Genomic DNA, 11,901 nt, shown 5'->3' with positions numbered 1-11,901 from the left:
TGAGACTCTTAGTGGAATTTGAATCAGCATTCTACAACTTATCTGGACTCTTAGAAAAGCTCCCCGAAGGGATAAAGAAGAATATCTGCTATTTGATAAAAGACAGAGAATACCACAAGTGCCAGCTATGTGTCTCAGAGTTATCTGAAGAAAGCAATAATGAAACGGAATCAACACACATGATAAAGGAAGAAGACAACGCATCTGAAGGTCACATGATGAAAGAGGAGGACAGCACATCTGAAGCATCTCTCAACATTATTGCATAGTGACGTAAGCGCTTAGGTCATAAAGCACCAACAATGTAGCTGGTGCAAGATAATAAGCAATGACGTAAGCAATGACGTCATAAGAAGGGTAAGGATGGGAATTGTCCATCAGACCCAACCATTATAAATAGGTTGCTTAGGCAATTGTAGAAGGCATCAGAAAACAGAAAGCAGGAGGCTAAGAGTACTCATATGCTAGGAGAGTAAGGAGGAAGCTGCCGAGGCGATTCTGTAGTCTGAAAAAAGAATTCCTTAGGAAAAACCAATTCTAAACTCCCCTCTAGAGTTAGTATCTACAATCTCCCCTCTGGAGATAAAAACATCTTATGTAAAATATTCTAAATAAAGGAAGTTTTTCTCCAGAAAGGTACGCCTTTATCCTAATCTCTTAGTTATGAATTATTTAGAAAGCTTAGAATTAACGGAAGAATCTGATTATTATAGATTATCTGCTTTATTAGATAATGAAAAATAGGCTGTTCTAAAAATAGAATTAAACCTCAAATCAAATGAAAATTTTAATAAAAAAAATCTTTTAAAAGAAGTTTTTAATAGAAAAAATATAATATACTATGGAAAAATTTAACTTGAAGCCCCTATAAAGATAAAATCTGAAAATGGGGAACTCGAAATAGCTTTGATAAATGATGAAGAATTGAGTAAACAGATTAAGAAAATTAAGGATCAACAAAAAAGATGTAAAATTAGATGGATTCATATTAGTACTATACAAGTCTTAATCAAATCTACATATATGAAAGGAATTAATTCACCAATAAGTTTAGCAATCTGTGACAAAAAAATTACTGATGACCCAATAGATCAAATAATTGGAATTGTTCATGGAAACTTGACAAACGTAAATGTTAAATTTAATGCCCATCTTAGATACGCTATACCTTTATCAACTAACAAGAAACAAGAGCTCTTTGAAAGAGAAAATCGTTTGAATTATTTACAGTTTTCTGAAATAAATCAAAGAGCATTTGAAACCCTAAAAATAATCTATGACAAGTTGAAAAGAGAAGTTGAAGAGCTAGAAAAATTAATAGAATCTCTAGAAAATAGTGATGAACCGATGATAGAGTTTGCGAAAATTTTAAATAATGAAGCATAAAAAGATTGAAAAACCAGAAAATAAAATAAAAAGAAATAGGACGAGAAAATTAAAAAGTAAAATAAAGGAGTATAAAAGGGAATTAAATAATCTTCAGATTGAAATTGAAGATCTTATAATAAAAAGGATAGAAATAAGAATAAATATAAACAAGTTGGAATTAAACTTAAAAAATTTATAAATGCCTGGAAAACCATATTATGACTTAAAAGAATTAAAGCTGCTGAAAAAAAAATGGAGAATGAAATTGAAAAATTAAACAGATATTTAGAAACAAGAGAAAGTGTAGAAATAAAAGAAGTTATTGAGGATTTGAGAAATTATATTAAAGAAAAAGACAAACAGATAAAAGATTTTATATACAGTAATCCATGCAAAAAAGAATATTATAAACTAAAACAAGATTAAAAAGTTATAAATATACATCAAAATAGTAGAAATGGTCAATACTATAGAATTTACAAATTATTTTTATTCAAAGTTAAAAATTTGGTATCAGAGCCAAATTAACGATTAAGGGTAACACTTTTTCTTTAAGCAACACTTTTAGTGATACGTTTAAAAAAAAGAAGCTAGTTACCAGATGTCCACAATTAATTGGTAAACTTCTTTGTAGTCACCATAGACATAATAAAATAATAGGTACCACAGAACGCACCTATATATATATATAGATATAGATACATTCATATACATACTTTAGTTTTTGAAACTCACTAAGTAGAGTAGAAAGAAAATAAAGAAAAAGAGACCGTGGGAGAAAGAGAGAGAAATTGTAAAAATTTTCGAGTTTTCGGCTTTGATTTTTTGAGAAAGCTTTAATTTTTTGAGATTTATAACTTTAATAAAAAATTTAATTTAATAAAAATGTTCGTATTATTCTTTTTTTATATGTTAGCATTATTTTTGTCCGATAAAAATTGATAATGGCGTAGCCTTCCTTCTTCTTAAGTTCAGCTAAATGAAATTTCAGGAGATATAGATAATTTCTGACATTTTCTTCTTTAATAACTTGGTCGAAAAACTTCTGCGGAGTTTCTGTTGTTATGATTTTTTTACGGAGGTAGGGTTTAGTAATTTTATAATAATTAAATGTGAATTTGATAAGTGAATGTTGGTTTTGATTGATTATTGTTTGAGTTTGAATGAGTTTATGTTAAATTATTGTTGTTGGTTGTGATTTATTGATTGGTTATGAGGAACAGCTCAGCTGTAGTTATTTTAATAGTTTTGGGACTGTTGTGGTATGGTATTTTAAAAAAATTGATGAAATTGGTGGTTGAAAGATTAAACTAAAAACTGTGAAAACTCGGTAACCGAAAAATTTGAGAACAGATTAAAGCACAAGTAATATTTTGAAAGAAAAAAGCTAAGGGTTTCGGTTTTGGTATAAAAGAAAGATTAGTAATTACAATTTATTTTTTAAGGATAATATTGTATTTGTATATAAAAATCGAGGTATAATTTATAATTGTATAAGTTTTGAGGTATTTTGGGTAATAAATAAAGTATAAGGATAAAATGGATATTTTATAAAAACACAGAGTTATTTTTATAAATATGAAAATAAGTGAGAATTCTAAATATTGAAGTTAAAAATAGAATAATAAAAGGATCGTAATTTAAAAAGTAATTGCTAAAAATTTAAAATAAGGTTTTATAAACTAAATTTTAAAAGAAGATTATAAATATTATTTTAAATACATTTTTAAAATTATTCATTTATATTAAAATAAATTATTATTATTTATATTCTAATATTTTAAAATGGTCAATTATGTTTCATATTTTAAAAATTACTGACTCTTAGTGTTAGAAAATAATAAATTATATCACACGAATCAATTTTGGATATCTGAAATATTAATGAAAACAAATCAGATAATGTTCCATTATTCAAATGGCAGTGCGTTTTGCATCACTTAGTAGTTTTAAAAAGCTTCTTTACCTATAAAACTCATGATTTCACACACTGGTGGCCATGGGAACACCTTCACTCACCCTTTGTTCCTAAAGGCCTGTGCCAACCTTGGTTCCATTATTCAATATTCATGGGACTATGATTCATGGCCATATTCTGAGATTTGGCTTCCAAAATGACTTAGTTATTGAACAGCTAGCTAGCACCTGCTTTTATTTAATTTGTTTGTTGTATTTGTAACTTACAAATCTTTATAGTTCTTTTTTTTTTGTATGTGCTATTTTTAGAAATAAAAGTATAATAAGGGTATCCCTTATTTTTCAGTAAAAATTTTAGATGAGTGCTTAGCTTGTTATTACATGTTCAAGAAGGAATTTAATGCTAATTTCTTTTATTTTAGATTTTAATTCGAACATATAATTTTACATAAAAGATGTTTTTAAAATAAGCTCAACTAACTCTATATGCATTAAATATGCTACTCTTATGATTCATTGGATTTCATAATATAAATGAAAATAAAAAAGAAGCTATAAAAGAAGAATGTTGAGGAATTTTAATAAATATAGAAAATATTAAAATATAAATAAATATTTTTTAATATAGAACACTTTAAAATAAAAAATGCAACACTTTATTTTTTTAAACTAAATATAAAACATATAAATACATAAAAATATAAATCTTTTTTATTCATTAAGACTAATTATTATGTTGTAAATTTTATTATAATAAAAATTCATATTAAAATGTTATTTTTAATTACAATATATTAAATATAAAATAATTAAATATTATTTTAAATTACTTGACAAATACAATTCTAAATATTGAATAGTAAAAAAATTTGGGTAATGCATGCTCATAAATTATATTATGGTAGTTAACTATTTAATTTTATTCATATATCATCAATTTAATTAGTTATATATGACAAAAAGTTATACTATGAAATATATCTATGTATTATGAATTTCTTTTCATACTCGTATAAAACACAGATCTATACACTAGTATTTAAAAAAAAAAGAGATAATTTCTAATCAATTAATACGTAATTTATCTTCTATGACATATCAATTTTTTTATTTAGTCACTAATTAACTATACTATTAATTTGAATTTTTTAAATTTAACCAAAGTTAATATTTAGAATCACTTAAGTTATTCTTTAAATGTATGTCCTTATTGTATAATTAAGTTTATTTTTTAAAATTTTTTCTTTGCCTCCTTTTTTTTTTTCAAAGTTAGGAATGAGACTCCTTTTTTTTTTTCAAAGTTAGGAATGAGATTCGAATAACTCGAGATTTTTAAATGAGGAAGAAAGACTATACGGTTAGAATTATAGTTCAAATAGCATAGTCTTCTCTTTTCTTCACCTTCCTTGTCCGTCCACTTTCTACATCTTTGATTCAATACTTCTCTGCATCTTTAAAAATTGGATAATGATATATCTTTCAACATCTAATTTTTTTAATTATTTTATCATTAAATTATTGTTAGGGTTGCAAGTGTGAGAAGTATAAGGAATTAGTCCTACATCAAAAAAAATATGAATAAGTAAAGAGTATATAAGATGAGAGACATATTAACTTGAAGCTTAAAGTTTTGAGTTGGATATGACATTTTCTCATCTTGTATTCTCTCGTTTTGATTCCTCTCTGAAATCTTCTGGTAGTAGAGCAAAATGATAAATATTTACTTTTATATTTTTTTATTATTCAAAATTGTAAAACTATTAATGAATGCTAAATAAAACAAATTTAAACTGATTTTTTATGATCTTTCTAACATTACTATTTTTTCGAATCATATCATTTTGAGTTAACCTCCAAAATTCTTTTTTATTTTAGTTGCCAAGCAACGTAACACAAATAATGATAAATTGAGATCTTTTTTAAGATTTATTTACTTTACTATTTTGTACAAGCAAAATATTAATGATATGAAATTATTTTTAGGTCTAATTTTTTATTATCTTCTTAATATTACTGTTTTTTTGAATTACATCATTTTGATTTAACCTCCAAAATTCTTTTTTATTTTATTTGCCCAACAACATAGCACAAATAACAATAACTTTAGATCTATTTTAAAATTCATTTACTTTTCTATTTTGTACAAAAAAATATTAATGACAAGTAATTATTTTCAACTTAGGTTGTTTATTTTTTTTAAACTAGTAGAATCTAGTATTATTTAAAAATAAACTAAATTTAATGAGTAATAATTATACATTTATGTTTGTAATTGCAAATGCAATTCAAGTGCTCACAATTTAGATCGGCTTTCTTTTTATTCTATTTAGGTTTGTGATATATATTCCCAATCAATCAATTTGATTGGTTTGATGTTTAGTGCTATATATTGAAGATCTTGATTAGGAAAGAAACAAATAGAGCGACAAAAATGTAATACCATTAAAATTTTTCTAAACTTGTATATTGGAATCTAATTTATTTTTTATTACATCTTACGAGGCACACTACAAACGTAAAATTCTATCCTCTATTGTTCTATCTTCATCTTCAGCGAAAATGGCAACCCATAGCGATCAGATTCCTAAGGATTTTGTATTGGAAATTCTAGCAAAATTACCTGTTAAGTCTTTGAAGCGATTTAGTTACGTGCATAAGTCTTGGCTAAATTTATTTGAGAATTCTAATTTTAAGAGCATGTACTACGAAAATTTAAAATCTAAAACTACTCACTCATCGTCTCTCCTTCTATGGAGATATTTTGATGACGAAAGAAGTGATGGAGACGTCTATGAAAATGATGTGCATTTGCTTTCTGGAGAAAGGTACGAAAACATAGTTACGTTAGATTTGCCAAGTCTGTTTGAAGAAAATGGTTTTTATAGAGTTTTAGACTGTGTTAATGGTATCATATGTCACTATGAAGAAGAAGGTCTTGATGTAAAAATAGGACTTTGGAACCCCAAAACCGACCAGCATAAAATTATTCCTCCGGGTATTACTGATGATGAGCCCGGCTTTGATCGGCAAGTAAGTATTCATGGATTTGGTTATGATAATGTGAATGATGATTATAAAGTGATTCAATGTGTATATTATATTCATGGTCAAACTTTTGTAGAAGAGCCTGTTCTAACAATTTGGCAAATTTATAGTCTAAAAAGTAATTGTTGGAAGAAACTTGATCTTGAAATGACTAAGAAGGAACATATATATAATGCTTCTATAGCGTACTTGAATGGAGTATGCCACTGGTGGGGTAGCGAGCATGCTACTAATGGACTCGAAGAAGAACAAGTACTTGTGTCATTTAATCTCAGCACTGAAACGTTTCAAACCACATCAATTGTTTGGCTGCAAAAAAATGTTGATAGACCTATAAGAAGTTTGGTAGTGCTCAACAAATCTGTTACTCTGATTTCCTCTTTTGCTAAGAATAATTGCATTGAAATATCTATTTTGGGTGAAATTGGTGTGAAAGAATCTTGGGTAAAACTTTTCACACTTGAACCCTTTTCATCAGAATTTAGTCCAATGAGAATGGGCCACAAATGTGATCTAATATTTATCGGAAATCACAACAGTGAATTGGCTTCCTTTGATGTTATTACGCGCAAAATAATTCACAATATTAATATCAAAACAAGCATGTTTGGTACATGGATTTATAAAAAAAGTCTCTTTTCTTTCATCAAAGAAATTAATTAATTAGTAAATATACAAATTTAAATGTAAGATGTATTTAAATGGGGTATAGAAAGAGTATGTAAACTTTTTAAGATGAAAGTTAATTTTAATATTCATGTTGATAGTTAAAATTGATTTGATAAGTCAATTTGTATTACATTCTAATATTTTGAAATGGTCAATTATGTTTCATATTTTAAAAAATATGACTCTTGGTGTTAGAAAATAATAAATTTTGGATATCCGAAAGTTTAATGAAAACAAATGGAATAATTGTCCATTATTCAAATGGCAATGCGTTCTGCATCACTTAGCAGCTTCAAAAAGCCCCTTTACCTATGGAACTTGATGATTCGAGATTCTACCAATAACGGCTTCTATATTGAAACCTTAAACATATACACTTCAATGGTTTCACACACTGGTGGGCATGGGAACACCTTTACTTACCCTTTGCTCCTAAAGGCCTGTGCCAACCTGGGTTCCATGATTCATGGGACTATGATTCATGGCCATATTCTGAGACTTGGCTTCCAAGATGACTTATTTGTTCAAACTGCACTTGTTGGCATGTATGCTAAGTGCACTTATGTTGAGTGTGCACGCCACGTGTTTGATGGAATGGCGCACAGAAGCGTCGTATCCTGGAACTCCATGATTTCGGCTTATTCTCGTGGGTTTTTTATGGATGCGGCATTCAGCCTCTTGAAAGATATGTGGGTTCTTGGCTTTGAGCCAAGTTCGCCCACATTTGTTTTAATTTTGTCAGGTTGTTCGGATTCAGATTTAGATTCCTTTAGCTTTTGGTGGCAAGGGATGTCGATACATTATTGCTTGATCAAACTTGGACTTGTGTATTCTCAAGTTACTTTGGCCAATGCGTTAATGGGAATGTATGTTCACTTTAGCCAAATGGAGGAAGCGAGGAAGATTTTTGATTTGATGGATGAAAAATCAATAATTTCTTGGACAACTATTATGGGAGGTTATGTGAAAGTTGGCCATGTTGCGGAAGCATATAATTTATTCAATCAAATGCAGCATCAAAGTACTGGCATAGATTTTATTGTATTTCTAATTCTTATATCTGGTTGTATACAAGTAGGAGATCTCTTATTAGCTTCATCAGTTCAAGCTTTTGTACTTAAATGTGGATGCGATAAAGAGGAGTCCATTGAAAATTTGCTAATAACTAAGTATGCAAAATGCAGTGACCTTGCATCTGCTAGAAGGATATTTGATTTGATTATCAAAAAGAGTATTTTCTCATGGACATCAATGATTGCAGGAGATGCCCATTCGGATCACCCATTGGAGGCATTGCATTTGTTTAGAAGGCTTGTACGGACAGATTTTAGACCAGATGGACCAATCGTTGCTACTGTTATCAGCTTGTGCTGATATAGGATCAATTAGCATAGCACAAGAGATGGAAGATTATATTTCTCTAAATGGATTGGAATTCGATCTACAAGTCCAAACATCTCTCATACACTTGTACTCCAAGTGTGGAAGCATCAAGAAAGCTCAAGAAGTATTTGAAAAAGTGGCAGATAAAGATTTAACTGTTTGGTCTTCCATGATATATAGCTATGCTATTCATGGGATGGGGAAAGAAGCGATTGACCTATTTCGCAAAATGACAACTACAGAAGGGATAATTCCAGATGCTATTGTTTACACCAGTGTTTTGCTGGCTTGTAGCCATGCAGGGTTAGTAGAAGATGGATTGAAGTACTTCATAAGTATGCAAAAAGATTTTGGAATAACTCCTAAGATAGAACATTGCACTTGCTTAGTAGATCTTCTTGGTCGAGTTAGCCGGCTTGACTTAGCATTAGATACGATTCAGGGGATGCCCTTGGAAGCACAAGTGCAAGCTTGGGCTCCCTTGCTCAGTGCTTGTAGGATCCATGGTAATGTTGAGCTAGGGGAGATTACTGCTGTCAAGTTACTAGATCTTAGTCCTGGAAGCTTTGGAAATTATGTATTGATGGCTAATTTGTACACCTCATTCGGCAAGTGGAAGGAGGCGCATGCAATGAGAAAATTGATAGATGGTAAAGGACTGGTTAAAGAATGTGGGTGGAGCCAGGTTGAGATCGGTGGTGGATTTCATACATTTGCAGCAGGAAATCCGTCACGTGTTCAGTTGGCCAATATCTATAAGATGCTAGAAGATCTAAATTTTACTCTTCAAGAAGGTAGATATGCAGGACAAGCTGTAACAATGAATAATGACCCGTAAAAAAGAACCACCTTTGAAGACATGAGGTTATATAACAAAAACTTTTGCTTCTGGTCATGTCAATTTGTAATCTTGCATTTATAAGATTATGCCAATTTCAAGTGATTCTTACCCTACTATAGGATTTGTCTCTGTCTCCTAGCACAGATGTTATTTCATTTTCTCCAAATGAAGAGACCAAGGAAGCACTGATAATAGTACGGACTTCACCATCAATAATAATGATGCTTCAGTGTTCTTGGATGCTCAACATTGTTGCATCATGAAAACCAGCTTAGATTATCTCTCCAGTTTGTCTGCTAATGATGGTTTATCAGGAGCAATGAGAGCATTGATATCTGAAACTGCAACTGTGTTTGCACATTGTAGTAGTAGCTACATTGAAGCAAATATGAAAATTGAGTCCACTGCTTCAGAACTGTCGAGAGCTGATAACTTAAAATCTGACCTTGAAAATAATAAGAATCAGTTCAATGATATGGTGGCGTCAGAAAAAGAGCTGCGGCAAAAGTTGGCACGTTTAGAGGAAATGAAAAAGGAGCTAGAAAAGCAAATCAGAACTACTAATGCTAACATCATGGCTTCTCGAAAAGAACTGAACACGACTCGAAAGAGAAAGAGAGGTGTTTATGTGGAAGGAAAAGCACTCAAAGTTCAAATGGATGTGAAGGAGAAAGTACCATGTTTGCAACATGACTTGGCAAAGGAAAACTAGGAAAAAATCAAAGCTGAATGGTCAGAGTTTAGAGAAAAAATTAATAAGATTGTTGTAAAGTCAGCTGTACAAGATTAGTGAGAGGAGTTTGGTTATTATGTTCAAAACACAATTCTTTTATTATTAACATTGTGATTGAGTATCTATTTTGTTTTTCTCAACTTGGAGTTGAAATTGTCCCGGTCCTCATTAGCCCAGTTTCATACTGATTGCTCTCCAAGCCTGCAAAAGGTGTTGAGAAGACCTCCTCTCGCTTCATCCCAAGTATAAAGTTTAACTTTTGTATGGTGACTATTGTTTTTATGTGAGATTATATGCGTGGTATATCTCTAACTTGCACATATTTGTAAAATCCGGCATTGTCAGCAAAGGTAGTCATTGATGCACATTCTATACGAAATTTTGGGAGGCCTTTGCTTCTAATATAGCCACTTAATATGTCTATTTCCAAACTGAAGCTCAGGCTTCAAGAAATTCATCCCCAAGAATGACCAATGAAACTGTTTAAAAGGCTGTAAGTGCTTGTCTTTTTATTAAGTGTGTTCATTGCTCATTGTGTCTAATTCGATATGTTGTATAAATCATTATGCTTGTACTCATTGCTCCCATTGTTTTTCTCTCAAGCTGCTGCCTTGAAAGGTTCTAAGGCTGCTTAAAGAACCAACTCAATTTTCTGTTTCAGGTGTTGATTCTTTGTTTGTTATATTAACAAAAGGCTGCTTTTATAACACCTTCAAATTTATAATTTTATATAGATTTATAACTATTGAATGATAATTAATAAAACAAGTCTATACTTAATAGTTAATACTATAATTTATTCCCTATTTATTACACTAAAAAAAAAATTTTCGCACAAAAAGTAGCATGTTGGTAAACTGAACGGACAATAAATTATTATTAAAAGTAGCATAAGTTGCTAACTTTCCAGAATATGGAGAAAATTGGAGCAAATTAAACGATACTCGGTAATATAAGATTATGTTTGATGCATTAGGTCCATTCGAATATTTGAAAAATCATTCAAAATGATTTCTAATTCATCATTGATTTCATTGATTTTATAAGTATTTTAGAGTTTGACCATGATAGAAGTGTAAAGTTTGTATGTTATCATTATGATGATAACAATATATGGCTTTTAAAGTTGATAATAATTACAAAAATCAAATTGTGTTAATAGTGCGATAATATTTTATTGATAACTATATGAAAATATATATTTATAATTAAACCAATAAACTATATATATTCCTCACTACATATGTTAAACTTAAAATCTTTTTAATTGTATATAACTATTAAATTTTATTGAGAAGGAAAAAGTAAAAACTTTATACCATTTTTAAAAACTAATTCAGCAATATTTAGCATTTATAAACTTTAACTAATTTGACTTGAGTGAAGTTGACTTATTTATAAGTAAAATTCTCAATATTTAATCCTAAAATTTAATGCTCCTAATTCATAAGTAACCACATACCCAAGAAATCTTCATCACTTACAACTGCAATGATTTAAAGGAAAAGAGACTAAAACCAGAAACTTACATTGAATCTACACCAAGGATGAAAAAAAAGTGATGTATCTCCACTGCACCCATCATGTTCTATGTGATATTACTGCTCATTTCGAGGATGAAAAAAAAGAGCTGCGGCAAAAGTTTTCACATTTCGAGGTCTCATTGCTCCCATTGTTTTTCAGAACCAAATCAATTACCTGTTTCAGTGTTGATTCTTTGTTTGTTATATAACAAAAGGGTGCTTTGATGTTTCTTAGGAAAAATAAATAAATAAGGAGAGCTTATTTTCCTTGTTAGAGTATTTGTTTTTCTTTTACTCTTATATTTATCATTTGAAGGAAAAAAAATTTAGAAATTTTTTAAGAAATTTTGTAGAGCAAATATTAAATAATGCAAAATAAAAAAGAATTTAGTCATATTAGAAGTCATTTTGTGATACTAATT

The 11,901-nt window shown here is 29.5% G+C and overlaps 3 protein-coding genes across 3 annotated transcripts; all 3 read left to right on the top strand.

Moving 5' to 3' along the window:
* The first annotated feature begins 5,844 nt into the window (after nt 1-5,844).
* LOC107489767 (F-box/kelch-repeat protein At3g06240-like) lies at nt 5,845-7,112 on the top strand. The gene is made up of 2 exons (XM_016110527.1): nt 5,845-6,774; nt 7,098-7,112. Exons 1-2 carry the CDS (start codon nt 5,845-5,847, stop codon nt 7,110-7,112), a joined length of 945 nt encoding a protein of 314 aa, XP_015966013.1.
* Nucleotides 7,113-7,260: 148 nt separating this feature from the next.
* LOC107489766 (pentatricopeptide repeat-containing protein At2g34400-like) lies at nt 7,261-8,373 on the top strand. Its single transcript, XM_016110526.1, has one exon. It carries the CDS (start codon nt 7,261-7,263, stop codon nt 8,371-8,373), a length of 1,113 nt encoding a protein of 370 aa, XP_015966012.1.
* A 28-nt stretch (nt 8,374-8,401) lies between these two features.
* LOC107489764 (pentatricopeptide repeat-containing protein At3g26782, mitochondrial-like) lies at nt 8,402-9,935 on the top strand. Its single transcript, XM_052261761.1, has 2 exons — nt 8,402-9,216; nt 9,395-9,935. Exons 1-2 carry the CDS (start codon nt 8,402-8,404, stop codon nt 9,933-9,935), a joined length of 1,356 nt encoding a protein of 451 aa, XP_052117721.1.
* Nucleotides 9,936-11,901: the final 1,966 nt, after the last annotated feature.

The sequence above is a fragment of the Arachis duranensis genome, chromosome 5 (genome assembly GCF_000817695.3).
Source record: "Arachis duranensis cultivar V14167 chromosome 5, aradu.V14167.gnm2.J7QH, whole genome shotgun sequence".
Classification (NCBI taxonomy): Eukaryota; Viridiplantae; Streptophyta; class Magnoliopsida; order Fabales; family Fabaceae; genus Arachis; species Arachis duranensis.
This window is presented reverse-complemented; position numbering and strand designations above follow the sequence as displayed.

Excerpts from the sequence above, each read along its gene's own strand:
- LOC107489767 (XM_016110527.1), top strand. The coding sequence starts at position 5,845 with ATGGCAACCCATAGCGATCAGATTCCTAAGGATTTTGTATTGGAAATT.
- LOC107489764 (XM_052261761.1), top strand. The coding sequence starts at position 8,402 with ATGGAAGATTATATTTCTCTAAATGGATTGGAATTCGATCTACAAGTC. Across the intron at positions 9,217-9,394 it reads GTAACAATGAATAATGACCC|AGACCAAGGAAGCACTGATA; the intron begins GTAAAAAAGAAC and ends CTCCAAATGAAG.
- LOC107489766 (XM_016110526.1), top strand. The coding sequence starts at position 7,261 with ATGGCAATGCGTTCTGCATCACTTAGCAGCTTCAAAAAGCCCCTTTAC.